The following is a 15,473-nucleotide window of genomic DNA, read 5'->3' on the forward strand; positions in this document are numbered from 1 at the left end:
GGAATTCTTGTACTCTTCTCACTGGCTTTCTGATGTGTCAACTGAAATAATCATTCTGGTTTTTAAATAATTTTTTCATAATATGGAAAGCTCTTGTAAAACCAGGATTTCTAGGGATGAGCAATGTATTTGTGCAGATGCAACATACTTCAATGGGAGGTGATTTTTTTCTGCATTTTCTTTTTAACATATTTAAAGAAATAGAACCCTTTAGATATGTAGCCTTGTGAGAATATAATAAAACTGCCTAGTTACAGTTCCTACCCTGAGCCTGTAGCATGTTTGGATTGTTTTTCCAGATGCTGTTTGAATACTACAGCATGGAGTACTGGAAAGTGTAGGAACTGGAAAGTGTAGGGCTGCAGAGCTCTTGGAGGAAGAGCTTTTTATGTTTCTGCAATTCCAGAAGATTTATGAAGTCATTGGCAACTCCCTCACTTAGAAAACATGTTGTTCAATTAAGAAGCATTTGCTTAAAAAGCTTCCTTTCAGTTCAGTGATCTCATCCCCCATATGAGTGTAGAATGTTATCTGCAGGCTTTGAGTTTCAGTTTCTTGCTGCTCCATGCTCTGTGGGAGGGGAAGAAAGTGAGTTGATGAGCATTCCTCACATTAAAATTATCATCAAAATACATTGGGGAACATTACATTTTCTTATTTTCACTCAAAGCAATGGTGGGCTTCAGCCAGTCAGAAGAAACTTACCCTGGCTGTACTTCTGCCCTAAGAATTTTCAGGAGTGAAAACTGGGTAAAAGGGGCTCAGCCCTACTACAGGTTACCTCAAATTTCCAGTCAACTCTAGCTGTGTTAGCTAGCTGTAAATGGGTTGCCTTCAAGCAAGGGACACACCATTTGGGTTGAGATTTGTTTGGTTTGGTGAGTGGGGTTTTTTTCGGTTTTGGGTGATTGGTTTTGGGGTTTTTTTTCCAGAAAACATATAAAATAGAAAGATTTCTGCCAGGGAGCAGCAGACAGCTCTTCTTTAACTGCCTCAAGTGAAGTGAAGTTCTTATGTTGGACTCTCAACACCCATGGGCCTGGTGGAGCAGCTGGGTAGCCCAGGGTCCCCATCCCAGTGCAGGGAAACTGGTGGTAGATAACCTGGGAGGAGTGGCCAGTCAGGACCAGGGCCAGGCTGGGGAACTAAGGTTCAAGATCAAACAAGATGAGCTCAAGTCTTGTTCAGACTTCAAAGGGAAAGCCTTGGATAATGTCTTCAGGCGTTAGGCTTTTTTATGGGAACAATTTTCTCGTCAGTCAGTTACTGCGGAGTTTTTTTTGCAATAATAAAATGCTTAATGCAGTTCAGTAAGTGCATCATGTACAGAACTGAGGTGACTTTGCTCTCAGTATATGACATGAATTTACTGTTGTTTAAAAAAACACTGATTTTGTTTGAGTAAATCAGGGGTTTTTAGAGTTGATTGAAATATTCTGATAAAAGTGGGGACACTTCCTGTCCAGATGCTAATGCGGTAACAAGATGGTCATTTAGTGTATTGTGCTTTGTGTGGAGTCCAGTTCTATCCCTTATTTATGCTGATAAGATTTTTCTTTCAGTTTATATGACTTTCTGGCCCTATCATTCCAAAAGCTTTGTACAGAGTCGCTCCTCAGATTCTATTAGCTTTTGTCTGTTATTTTTAACAGTTTAGTGGATAAGAGTAAATAATTACAATGTTCCTGCTATTTGAATAAACAAACTTCAATACCAAAAGTATTTGTTCAGTGTTACTTTCGAGGCAGAATTGCAAAAAGTAGGAATGTACCACACAACTGTTCCTGCATTTATCATGCATGTGTTAGAAAGAATTCTCTAGCCCTGAATATGACATATAAAAAGGCTCCATGAGCTGACCATACAAGGGCAGTGTTTCAGATTATGAAGTGAAAGTACACAGGTTTCTCATTATGACGCTTTTTGAGAATATGAATTTATGTAAGAATACTCTTTTCTTGTCATTAGAGTGAGTTAATCAGGGGATATGAGTTTATGATTTGCTAGTTACTGTAGTGAATTGCTTACTAGGGTGAGAGCTTTTAAATGGAAATACCTATCAACCTATGGCAGACTCTGGAAAAGTTACTGTTGCCTTCTGTATTCCAGTAAAACAACTCAGCATGTAAATGTTGATTCCTATCTATTAAAAACATACAAATAAATGTTGACTGGCTGTGAAGAATATAAAGTAGTGAATGAACACTTGAATTTAAAGGACCTGTAGGTTTTAAAAAACACCCAGCTGTCCTCCCTCCTAAAATCTTGGAAAACAAATTAACTGGATATGGTTATTGCTTAAGTATCATGTGCATGTTCCCCCCAAGGCTTCCCTCATGCTTGTCATTGTCCCCTTGCGTCCTTTGGGGGGTTGGGGCTTTTGCTGGGGGAGGCAGAGTGGGGGTTTGCATGGCTAGCAGTCTCCCTACAAGGTTTATAAAGGTAAAAGGCAGAGATGCATCAGTTAATTAGGATTTAACAAGTGCGTAAGGGAGACTACTTGCTAATTAATGATGGGGCTTTATTAGGGTATTAACCATTTTCCTCAAACTTCTCTGATCTCTGTAGACTGTATCATGACCTTCCCCACACAGTTTGTATTTATCTTATGTAAAGTTGTAGTGCAGTATTTTTGTTGCAAAGCTTTTCCAGAGCCTCTGTATTTACCTCTATTAGAGAACGAACTGTGATGCCTAGAGGCACTGTTTGTAAGTACTGCAGTATCACTGGTCTGTTTGTATTAATTCTGTTCCCTTCTGATTTTAGTTGTGTGCCTGGTTGCTTACCACATATTTTTCATGCTGTTCGTCTGGTCATATTGGAAAACAATCTTTACGCTACCAATGAATCCTTCAAAAGAAGTAAGATAAACTTAACTCTTGTTTATGAAATAGCCTAGCCAAATGCCTGATTTTGTAGTGTTTGAATAACTTAGTCTCTGATCTCATGTAGTTTTACACTGTAGAAAAACACAGATGGCAGTTACAGCTTCTTAATAGGAGCCAGATTGCGATCAGTATAGTGACCAAGACAAAAAAAGGTAGCAATTCCTCTAACTTTTTAATAGTTACTTTAAAATGAGATATTTATGGTAGAAGAAAAAATCCTGTCCACTTGAAAAATACGAGTTATTTGAACTAGAAGTGTAAATCTTTGCCTTGGGAATATCAGAATTTTATATGGGCAAAAATTTCTTTCCCTGTGTTTAAGACTTATATTTCTTGTCAGCATCTGTCTGTTGTCCTCTGAATTAAAACTTCTTCACCATGTGTTTTGGTATGAAGGAACTTTTGGATTGTGGTGGGAGTGCACATTAGGGAAGCTGATGGTGGGAAGGCACAGCTGGCTAAGCAGGAAGGGAGCTAGTAAAGAACAGTCACATGAAAAAAGAGGTCTGGGAAGGTTCTCCATCAATGGCCCTGATGGAAATGCTGCCCAGGCAGCTTTTTATCACTAGCACAATTTTTTGGCCTCTTCCACTCTGTCTTTGTACAGAAACCCCTGAGTCCTCAGTAGATGCTGTGTTACACAAGCTCTGAGGCGAGGAGGAATCAAGCTGTGGTTGCCCTGAAGTTTGAAATACCCACAGAGCAAACACTCACTTTGGCATGGATGCTGCTCTAAGTACCAGGTCAACCTAAAGTGAACAGCTTGTGATTTCTGCTGTCTGCTGTGTGCAGGTTCTTTTCTGAATAGTTTTCATCCACTACTAGGATATGTAACTGCGAAAGCAAGCAGATAATTCAAACTAATTGCCATCTTCACTGGAATTCACACTGCAGTCTTTACTACAGCCTTGGGTGGGTAGGAGCAAATTAAATTAGAAACCTGTTTCATTTGGAAATTACATAGCAAAATGTATGCATGTATATGGTGACTGTACTGATAATTAGAAGGGTTTTCAAGTCAGTGGGCTGGTGCCAATAAAAGCATTTTGACAAATCCTGCTGATTATAGTACAATTAGTATAGTATCCATCATAAAATACTACTGGAGAATTTCCAATGGGATAGGAAAAGTATTGTAGTTGAGTAATAGAAAGCAATGTGTGGTGTTCCTGTGTTCTTTGAATTTATACAGTAGTGGCAGCAAGTGACATCTTCATTGTTCCATGTCTTTTTGTTATTCTATTAGAGCAGCATTTTTAAAATTTAATTAGGATATTTTGTAATGTTAAATTACTGCTTGGCTTCCATTTTATAGGATGAAGTCTGTGAATAGAAAAATATGTATTTTCAAGTGAACTGAACTGGCAAATACTCACTTGAAGACTGAGAACCAGATAAAGCTTTTGCATTTTGTTTCATGAATACTGCAGCTGGTCCAAACCAATCTGCTTTTTTAAAGCTTAATTCAAACTCTCACATGTAAAGCGGGTTTTGAGGGGCTTTGAGTGTGTGCCATTCTTTACTTGTGTGTACCAGCTTTATGCAAGCAGTGCATGAAGATGGGAGTGAAAATGGTTACCCAGGCACAAAGGTTTTAGATATAGGACTACTCTGAGGAACAGTAGAAAAAGCTGGAACAGTAGCTCTGTTTATATCAAGTAAGCATTTTAAAAAAAGTATTATAAACTAAATTTCTGCAGTGAGAAATCTTATGTATCCCAATGTAAATCCACTCAGATGTTGGTAAGAGTGTGCTCTTGCCAGGGAAAAAAAGGGTGACCTGAGAAACCTCAAGTTAAGCAGTGAATATCCAGCTTCAGCTGGAAGACTGTGGGCTTTGTCAGGAAGGGTGGAGTGGTGCCTTCTCTATGGAAGTGAAAATAGGCTCCTAACTGCATGTTTCTGTTTTCTTTCTTATTTTTATATGCATCACTTTCTTTTAGGAAAAAAAAAATCAATATTATTGTAATGACTAGCCTTCCTGTAAACATAAACTCTGTGTAGAGGGCTTCTGTTTCTGGCACAGGATACAGACAGCTCTTCCTGCCAAAAGTGGACTTCTTTTCAAAGGTGATTTTGTATCCTGTTTCTCTGATATAGATACCAGGGACTTCTGCCTGTTTCTAGAAGCTACAGTGACAAATCTGGCTATGTTGCTGTGTTGCAGAGGACTTTGGAGTTTAAAAAATTTGAACTACTTCATGTACACTAAGCATCTCGTTCAGTAATTTTTACCTTTTCAGCACTTGCTAAAGCCATGTTTGTTACTGTCTTGGGCAGTGACAGAAGCTGGCATTTTATTCAGGAAGATACTCAAGATATGGTTATTTTGCCATACAAGACCCATCTCTTCCTTCTCTCAGCCAGTCTCTAAAGTAAAAACACATCCTAACACCTGCATGGAGAGAACAGCAGTGACAAAGAATAAAAGGGAACACGCCAGACTCCAGAAGAGAAATAAAGCTGCCTTTTCTACTATTCCTAGTAGTGTATTTTCTTTCAGTTCAACACTGACATCCCTAGGTTATATTCACTAGCTGATATTTGGCATTAGAGAAGTAAATTGACTGACCTTTCCAGGGGTATGATAAGCTCTTGATCTTTCTCTTGAAGAATGTAATACTTCTGGAAGCATTCAGCATTGCATCAATACCAAACCAGAAGTGTTTTTAATTTTGTCTTCAGTTGCCCTAAAATACATTAGTTGTCGAGGGAACACTGGGTTATTTGCTGTAATACCCTGTACATGTTGCTAATCTGTCTTTATATAATGAATGTTTATTCCTCTTTACACATCTACAGTTATATTTATATTATATTTATTATCCAAATTATATGTAACTTAGAATTTGCTAATTTTTCTTGGATTTTAAAAATTATTCCAGTTTCATCTATCATATTCAGACAAGGAGTCCCTGGAGAGGGAGCCTAGAGGTGAATCCCAGCAAGAAGTCTTGAGACGAGCAGCCAAGGATCTTCCCATATATACACGGACAATGTCTGGAGGTAAGTAGATCTTCAGGAGACTGACAAAGGCAGATGTCTTGATGTACTACTTAAACTAATTAAAAAAGAGTTTTCAAGAGGTTGGATTGAAGGGAAGAAGTGTTTTTTCATACTTCATGAAATAAAAAAGTGGCCCAAGAACTTCAATGTAGCTTTGTGCAGCTACATTTATTCTGTGTATAAAGATTGTTGGGAAGTAGATTTCAGCATACAATTCAAGATTTTAAAGTGGATTGACAGTGCCTTGCTTCTGTTTTCAAATTGATGTTAATAAGTGGCTTGTGATACTAACAAGCTGCAAAAGAGGCTGAAGCAGTCACTAACTGCATAAATTTCTTTTATCATAGGTTTAAAAAATAATAAAAACAGAATCACTGTATCTCGTGTATAGCTAGATAGATCACAATAAGAAACTGTTACAGTTTTACTTGTTGGTCGTTCAGTTGCAAGAGCAAAAGATCTTCTAAACTAAGAGTTAATCCAACCCTACTCAAATTGTCAGTTTTTGAATGCTGGCTAACTAAGCAAATCCAAGAGGCAATCTCACATAATAAATTAAAGCTGATAGAATAATAGCTTAAAATAGCTATATTGTTCAACAGTGTTAAACATTTTTCCAGTCTAGTGAGGGTTTTGTGGGTTTTGTTGGTTGGTTGTTTTGCAGAGCTAAAAAGACTTGGAAAAAAATTATTAGTATGATTAGCAGAGATTGCAACAACTGAACCTTTTGTGTTCAGTCTGATAGAATTCAGCACTGCAAGTAGCTGAGGAATGCTTTGGTATTTACAACTGCTTCTGATCATGCTGAAATGATTTCCTGGGGGTTCTGCTGGGCTGAGCTGATAGTATTTACTCTGGCACAGACTTCAGAAATCTACATGTGTAACTGTACATTGAAATGTAATCTTGGAACCTTTTTCTTTAGCAATCAGGTACTGTGACAGATGCCATCTTGTAAAACCAGATCGTTGCCATCACTGTTCAGTATGCGACAAGTAAGAATATTTCTTAAATAAGTGATTATCTGAATTAATCAATTTTTTTTTTTAGCACAGAAGGTTTTATTTTTTATGAGTAGATATTTCAGGCTTAATATTTTGGCAGATACACTTTTTTCCCCTTAGATTGTCTTTTTTATTATTTAGTTTTCATTTATTTATTTCTAAGGAAGTCTATAGTGTAGTCTAATTCATTTCATGACTCCCATGATGCCAGCATGGATTATGTGGTCTTACACATTCTTTACATAATGGTTAAAAAGCAGAAACATTAATAAAGAATTTTCCTTAAGAATTTAACCAAAAATAGCCAATAAAAAATGTGCTTATTTGGTTAGAATCTGAATAAACATCACTACCCATCTCAATCTAATCATGATGTCACATCTTAGCTGAGGTAATAAACTTAATATCCTATCTTTTGCTGGATTACTTGCAGGTTACTTTTGTTTAAAGAAAAAAGCAGCCAAGCATTTTCCCGTTTCTAACTGAAATCATAAAATTAAGTTCCTGTTTGTCTCGCACAAAAGGAAGTTCATATCCATACTCTCCAGAAGTCTGATTGCTTTCTAATTTAATCTTTCTTTTGGCTGTTTTCTCTGACCCTTCTCCAGTTAGCTTGTATGTCTGAGTGTTTCTTCACTCTGGCCCCCCAGTGCTTTATATTTCGAACTTTTAGAGAAGACATTTCTTGAAAGGGTGATTTATTTTTAGCTTTAAGGCTGTTCCAAGTACTCTCCAGCTGATCAAACGTTCCAACAGGATTGTGAGGTGGAGAAGACTGTTTTGTCCAGGAAAGCAGCAGAGGCACTGAAAGAGAGACAGAGTTGAGGCAGGAGGAGCATCTTGGTTGTGTTGTATGGAATGGTGACTGCAGTGTAAGATAGGAACATAGTCGTGTGTTTCTAATGGAGAAAAAAGGTGACTTGTTATCCTACAAAATGTAAGTGAAATTTGCAGATTGCAATTAGTTAACATATTTTGTAGATTACCTTTATTTTGTCCTTACCTTACCAAAATTTGCTTGTTTCAATCATATCTGATTTTCTTGGGAACATTTTAGTATTGGAGGTGATTAATTGCAAAAATGTTTGAGGTTTTTCATACAAGGTAAGCTCTTAAAAGCCTTGTCTATTTGCATAGAAGGATGTATATATTTCTATGAAAACAGACTGTGTTCTTGGAAATATATTTAGTTGTATGACTACATAATAATTGAATTAGCCCAGTTTCTAAGGCACTTCCAGAAAATAAACAGTAGTTGAAAATCCTATTCAGATTGAGGACAAAATGCTAAAGTTGACCAAATCCTATAGAGTGCATTTTTAAATCATAAGTGTTTGACATATCAAATGTTTTCAGTTTGGCTTATCTACCATTTCTGCAGTTCCCTTGCAGGTAAACTGTATTATGTGAATTTAGATAGATGTATTTATTAAATAGATTACATAACATATAGTAAACATGGATAATTCTTAATCTGTGTATAAATAATTTAAATCTGGCATGTAACTTTGATTCTGACTTTTGTTTTTCTTTTGTCTTTTGGCAATGCTTGGAACTCCACTGGGTTTTTTTAAAGATGCATTTTGAAAATGGATCATCACTGCCCTTGGTGAGTGTACTATTGCTTTTCTTTTCTTATGTTCTGATTTGGTAAAATACATTTTTGTGGGGCCTGCCTTGACGATGATGCTTCAGCATTCCTGGAGTTAGATGCATATATGAAGTTACTGATCTTGCAGAAAGGAGTTATTTACTGTATATCTTCTTTTGCTGGTTGTGACACAAAGAAATTCAAATATCATTTTTCTTGTACCTTTGAGTTAGGTACCTTTATGTTTTTACAAGTATGGATGAAGTAGGCTTCTGATCAGTGAGAACTTCTTTTAAGAATTGCATCTTTTCTTCATAGTTTGAATATTACTGTGCCTTAGTTGCATTGAAGGGTGAAGTCCTACCCTGGGTTTAAAATGGAAGGGCAAGGCTACACCTAGTTCCTTTTACTTAAGCTCCCAGGACAGCTGGAGTGGGCTTGCTGGAAACACCAAGTTAGCACTCTCAGTTTTATGAGTTCTTTGTTTTCTTTCTTTCATTCTTTCTCCCCTCTGCCTCCCACCCTCCCTCTTTTTGCTGCCATGTCAGCCCACACAGTGGTTTTGTTCTGTCTTCTCCTAGCAGCCCTTGGAACCAGTGGATAGACAGGATGTGTAATTAGTTTTATGTCACTTTGGCAGGTGTATGTCACAGAAATAATTAAAAGTAATTGCCTAGTAAAGTCCAAGTTTAGAGGATTGAGTGGTACATGGCAGGTCTTCACCATATAAAATGGTCAGAAAAGAATCCCCTGTGTTGGACAAACTGAGTGGTAGAGGGTTCTAAGCAGTTGTTTTGACACTTTCTTACATCAAATTCTAGGACAGAGGAGGCTCTGTCCTGGGGCAGGAAGGGCTGCTGGGCTCCCCCTGTTTCTCTTGGTCCCAACTACAGCATCTGCCATAATGTAATTTGATTTTAAGCATCTTGCCTTATTTTGTGTCTACATGGTAGATACAATTGAAAGAAATAGTTACCAGTATAGGATAGAGGTTTTTTTGTTGTAGTGGTAATCAGCATGTGAAAATTGATGATGTTGAGTGTTGGTAGTGTGCTTCTTAAAAAAAACCACAAACAACAATAACAAACAAGGCCACAACACAGTAAACAGGTAAAATCATTGAATGTAGAACAAATTTCTCAGAACAAAAAAAGACAGTTTCCATGTAGATCAAATTTCTTAGAACCAAAAAGACAATTTCCTTTTTTCAGCTTTTTAATAACTGCCTTGTCGAAAGCTCTAAGAAAAACAGTAAACAGTTGCCAGGCCATTCCTGACAAAATATCAGTGAAAAGTCTCAATATGACTAGTAATATTCAGTATTATAAACACTTCTTAAAAGCTTTGTGGTCTGTTTGGGAATTTTTTGTGTTTTTCTGTCTCAAGACGTTTACATGAAAATGTTCTTCATGTAAGCTTCAATTTCAGAATAAAAACCCATTGTATCAAATAACAAATCATCATTATCAATAAGGGCAGAAACTTCTGGAAAAACTCTGTTTTCCTCTCAGTAGCATTTGCTTGCTATACATGTTACTATACAGTCTTCTTAATCTGACAACATAAACATACACAGTCTGAGAGAGTGTTTATACTGCTCATTGGTTTTAGTCTTATAAGCAATGGGTGCAAAAAATAAAAATACAAATAGAGAAGGTAATTGAAAGATGTGTAATGCTTCTTGATGGAGAGATGTTTATTTTGTACTCTAAGTAACAGAAATGCATTAGAAAAAGAGGTATTGTGCATTTTTTCCTAATTTGAGCAGATGTTCACAGTTCCTTGCTCACCCTAAAAAAACGAACTATGTGGAAGAGATGAAAGAGTTTGAAATACTGCAGAGGTGCTGATCAGGCTTTATAGTTTCCTGTAAACACCCATGTTCAAAGGTTCTTAGGGAAATATATGATTATGTTGCTAACAAAAATAAGGGTGCAATTCAGTATAATGGATGGGTTTTAGCCTCTCTGAACATTGTTAGGTTCTGCTTTGCCTTTCATGTTGTGATTTTTTTGGCGGGAGCAAGTTGGGTTGGAAGGAAGGAGGAAAGAACTCGCGTGATGCTTAGGGAGAGCAGGGAAACAGCAATGAGAGCTATCTCTAATTCAGTGTTCTGCCAGGGGAAGGATTTCTGGAGGGATGGGTAAAAATAACCTGTGGAAAATAAGGTGAAGCTTTTGGAAGGCAGAGATTGTAATGAGAGACTGTCATGTCCTAGCCCCAAGTCAGCTGTCCTCTGCTCTCTGGGGGGCTTTATTTTGGCTGTCACTCCTGCGCTAATGGAAGCACGGTGATAAACGGAAATATTTAATGCTAACTGCCCACTAACTGCTCTGAAAGGTTTAAGTGCTGCACTGGTGATTTCTACTGCTACTGCTACTCACTATGTACACATGGAGCTGCAGGTGGGAAGCCAATGGCTTGAGGCATCAGCAGAAATATTTTTTGTATATAACACTCTTAGTACTAACAAGGTGCATTTAGGAGCACCTTAGGAATAATTCAAAACATCTCTCCTTTATCTTTTGAGTAATCCAAATAGCTGGCATCTCCTGGATTCTGTGATGCTTTTTGTTAACTGAGTTGCATCACCTTTGGTGCCTTTTAAATTATTTCTTTGCCTGGCATTTTTAGTAAACTAACTCCTCAGACAGGAATGATATATATATATAATTTCTTGTTGTACTTGAAAATGAGAGTTTAAAATGTTAGCTGTAATGCAGATTGTTATTCTGGGCTGTTCTGACTGCATGAATGTTTTGCTGCAATAAGATACCATTATATAGCCAGTTGGTATATTTATCAGTTTTTCTCAGAAATGTTAGGCATCAAATCTAACCACTGGTTTTGAGGTTTAAGATTTGATGCTACATGCTCAAACAGTACAGTTACAAAGCTATGGTGTCTACTTTCTCTTGAATCTTCTGATGAACTATTCTTTTCCAGTAAGACCTCTGCAGTCTGGGGCCTTTTCAGAATTGAAGGGAGTGTAATAATTTATGCAAGTTTATTTTGGCATGTGTACCACATGCCATTGTGCAAAACAACAGTCAGAAATAAATCTTTGATTCAAGACACTTCATCTTTGGGAAATAACATTTCACTTGATATTTCTTTTCTCACATCAAACAGTGTCTTAAGTAAGAAAGTTCAAAAATAAGTAGCATGAAAGGAAAGTGGGATTATTGTAGAAAACTTGAATCTGAATTGCTTGCAGTTTGTCATGGAATTGCTTACTTTGACATATTTCATGGGAAAAAAAAACACTTTACTGTGGAGAATTTTATATTTACTGTTTGATAAGAATAATGATGAGCTTACAAATATATCTTCTTTTTCTTTAAATAGAACAATCTCTTGAGAGTGCTTAACTGTAATTAATATGAATGCTTAGCTATTGCTGCATGTTTAAATGACACTGCAAAACTTAATGTTTAGCCAAGGTGTTATGTTTTGTCTAAACAAAACTTGGAACAAACTGACCCAACTTGCTACCCCCCCTGAGAATGAGTAACAGTAATGTACAGTGAAAATTTCTTTGCTATTTTAAGATTTTACCCATACCTTTTTAGCATGTCTTCTGCAATTAGCATCACAATCTCCCTAAAGAATAGTTGTGGTAACTTGTCCTGCAATTCTGGAAGCTAAAGTTGAGCCTCACCATACATCCTTTTACTCTTTTTTTGTTGAGAATTATTTATCAATATACCAGTATCTTGATTGGCTGATCTTTCTGACAGCAGTATCAGTTGAGTTTTTTTAAACTCATATGAAGAGCTCTGTCAAAATTAGTGCAAAGATAACTTTGTTTGGCTTCTCAATGCAACCAAATAAAAGAGGAAGCAGTTTACCAATAAACTGCACATGGGAAGCACTCCAATATTTTTTCATTTGGTGGGTGCAGTATTATAATATGTTTAATAGGGCTCTAAAATTCATAATACTTAATATGTTGTCACTAATGGGAAGCTGCTAGGGTATTAAATGCACCCTCATCATCATAGTGTATACTAATTGCTCATTATCATGTATAAAGATCTTTACAAATGGGAGATAGGTGATCTTCAAGCTAATAAGAGAAAATTATAAAATGAGATTTATTGTAACATTTAGATGTGTTTCTGATGTCTTATTCCCTGTCATGTTGTCACTGACATGGAATACTTTCTATTCCAGAGTAGCATTTCTCTCATTGTTTTATGTAAATATATATATTTTTAGAACTCTCCTATGAATGCTCTTATGTTTGAGAATTTACTGAGAAGTTTTAAGTATATAGTATGATTAATGAAGGAGGATGTGGATTAAATGAGACTGCTTTTATTCTCACAAAATTCAGTTAAGTTTCAGTTCCTGGCTTGTTACTGTCCCAGTTGACATGCAGTATGCCTAGTGGTATAACATGGATACTTACCTGCAAACTAAAAAAAAATAGCTAACTGCAATCACATTTACATCAGACGTGCTGAGAACAAATTTCATACCATAAGTGAAAATTTAATTTCAGTAAGCTGTTGAAAGAGGTATTACCTGGTAAAGTTCTTTGGGCTTTTTTGTGGCGATGCTGGTGTTTTGATTTGGTTTGCTACACTAATTTGAGACTTGAAGCCAAATCCATTCCAGTAGCTTGAGGCAGCAGAGATAGGAAGCAAACCTTGGTTTGCATGCTGATATAAATGTTTTTAGAGTAAATAAGTTTAATTTAAATTGGATGAAAGCAAAGAATACTTTCATGACATTTCCTTTTTACATGTTTTTTTGTTCTTTTTTATCAGGGTGAACAACTGTGTAGGATTCTCCAATTACAAATTTTTTCTTCTCTTCTTGGCTTACTCACTACTGTATTGCCTTTTCATTGCTGCAACAGATTTGCAGTACTTTATCAAGTTTTGGACAGTAAGTACTCTGATCTGCATGCTGTCTTTAAGTGTGTGAAGCTACTGCTGTGCAGGAAATCTAAGATTCTAAGGGGACCAACAAAAAAGCTAAAGATAGACATATTTACAAGGACATGTAGTGATAGGACAAGGAAAAATGGCTTTGAGCTGAAAGAGGGCAGATATTGATTAGGTATTAGGAAGAAATTCTTTACTGTGAGGGTGGCGAGGCATGGGAACAGGTTGCCCAGAGAATTTATTGATTCCCCAGTTCTGGAAGTGTTCCAGGCCAGGCTGGATGGGGTTTTGAGCAGCCTGGTCTGGTTGAAGGTGCCCCTGTCCATGGCAGGGTGTTGGGAACTAGATAATGGTTACGGTCCCTTCCAAGCCAAGGCATTCTGTGATTCCAAGGCATTACATTGTAATCTAGTATCTCCTAATGTCATGTACAAAAGTATAACCTATATGTATAATCAAAGCCTTCATTTTTTTCAAATTATTCTTCTCTATGAGACACTTCAAAGTTCATACCTGAATTTCAGATTTTTGCTCTCAGTAGTTATAGTTTCCCAAGAAAGGGCCTTTTTTTTAAAGGCCCTTTCTTGGGAAGGGCCTTTAAAATAATCTAAGTTATCTTAGATGCTGTCACCAACCTAATTGCAGGGCTGTCTGTACACTGAAGGTGTATAATCCCTTTATTGATATTCTTGTTGTGTGGTGTATTTGTCTGTGTGCTGAATCTGATTTGGCTGAATAGAGGATTATTAATAATCGAATGAAACAGTTATTTCCCCAATTCTAACGGTGTTTTTTTTTTTTAATTTTTAGAATGGCCTTCCTGATACTCAAGCCAAGTTCCACATCATGTTTTTATTCTTTGCTGCAGCTATGTTTTCTGTCAGTTTGTCTTCTCTCTTCGGGTATCACTGTTGGCTTGTCAGCAAGAATAAATCTACATTAGGTAAGTAGAATTAATGCTGCTACTGTGTTTGACAGCAAACAATAAATAATAAGTGTATCTTATGTGCATGGGAGTAATGGAGGAAGTGGGCAATTCTACACAGGTTCCTTGGATCTTGGTTAGAAGTCTCCCAAGTTCTTCTGTTCCCTGGAAATTTTGACTCTTTTGCTCTTGGCCCAAAGGGCCAAGTTATTAATGAACTTAATGTTCTTCCTCTCACTGCTTTTCACCCACAGTTTGTTAACAGAAACTGAATAAACTAAAAAAATTAAAATAAAATCAGGATAAATTTCTAATAAATGTTAAATGGATTATTGCATGCATGCACACGCAATGCTTGAATGTGTGTGTGTCTGATCACAGAGCTTAATAAATAAAGTGCAGAAGACTTAAGTGCCTGTTCTCTACTGCATGCTGGACTGTAAAATTGCCAATTTGCAATATAGCCATTAAAATTTCTAAATCTCTAAATGCTTTCCTGTTGACGTAAGCTGATTTAAAGTAGGCCAATGAATTGACCTGTTTTTCCAGTTCTCTTTGGATTTGTTAACGATGATTTTAGTGATTAATGGAAATTTTGAAAATAGGTATCTGTATCAATGGAAGAGAGCTTGTTTACTTCAAGATTTCCTCTAGGATTTTTGAGTAAACAAATCATTGACTTTGAACAATTTTTTACTGGTTTTCATTTCTTTTTAGGTATAAGTAGAGAAAAGTTTTATTAAAGATGCTTATTTGAACAGAAATAAATTAGTGTTCTGTTTATAAACTGATCTTACAATTTTAGTGCAAAAATTTTCTTCAGAGGTAATGATAATTCATTATACTTCTAATTCAACGTTTTGTGTTTTCAAAACAAATGGAATTCCATACTGATAATGTAACATTTTCTGCATACTTAAGTTACTCCAAAAGATCTTGGTGTCTCTTCCCATTTTACTTTGGGAAGTTGCTTGATATGTGAAGCCTTAGAAACGTGGTAATTTGCTAATGAAGCCATGATAGCTTTAAGTGTGACTGTGCTTAAATCATCCTGGGAGTTCTTTTCCAAGCCTAATATGTGCATCTGAAAGGGTGCCCCCATTTTCCCTTCCCCCATCTTTTTAAAACCCATTGTAATGAATGCACACGGCATGTGGAAGGTCA

The 15,473-nt window shown here is 36.5% G+C and overlaps 1 protein-coding gene across 1 annotated transcript in view; it reads left to right on the forward strand.

The window, feature by feature from the left end:
• ZDHHC2 (zinc finger DHHC-type palmitoyltransferase 2) overlaps positions 1 to 15,473 on the forward strand; it is a 57,598-nt gene that overhangs the window by 25,766 nt on the left and 16,359 nt on the right. Inside the window, exons 3-8 of the mRNA XM_063402031.1 lie at positions 2,767 to 2,861; positions 5,774 to 5,894; positions 6,820 to 6,889; positions 8,475 to 8,507; positions 13,265 to 13,385; positions 14,195 to 14,327. Coding sequence (XP_063258101.1) covers positions 2,767 to 2,861; positions 5,774 to 5,894; positions 6,820 to 6,889; positions 8,475 to 8,507; positions 13,265 to 13,385; positions 14,195 to 14,327 — 573 coding nt within the window. The remainder of the gene's footprint in view (positions 1 to 2,766; positions 2,862 to 5,773; positions 5,895 to 6,819; positions 6,890 to 8,474; positions 8,508 to 13,264; positions 13,386 to 14,194; positions 14,328 to 15,473) is intronic.

This window comes from Prinia subflava, chromosome 7, assembly GCF_021018805.1.
Source record: "Prinia subflava isolate CZ2003 ecotype Zambia chromosome 7, Cam_Psub_1.2, whole genome shotgun sequence".
Taxonomy (NCBI): Eukaryota; Metazoa; Chordata; class Aves; order Passeriformes; family Cisticolidae; genus Prinia; species Prinia subflava.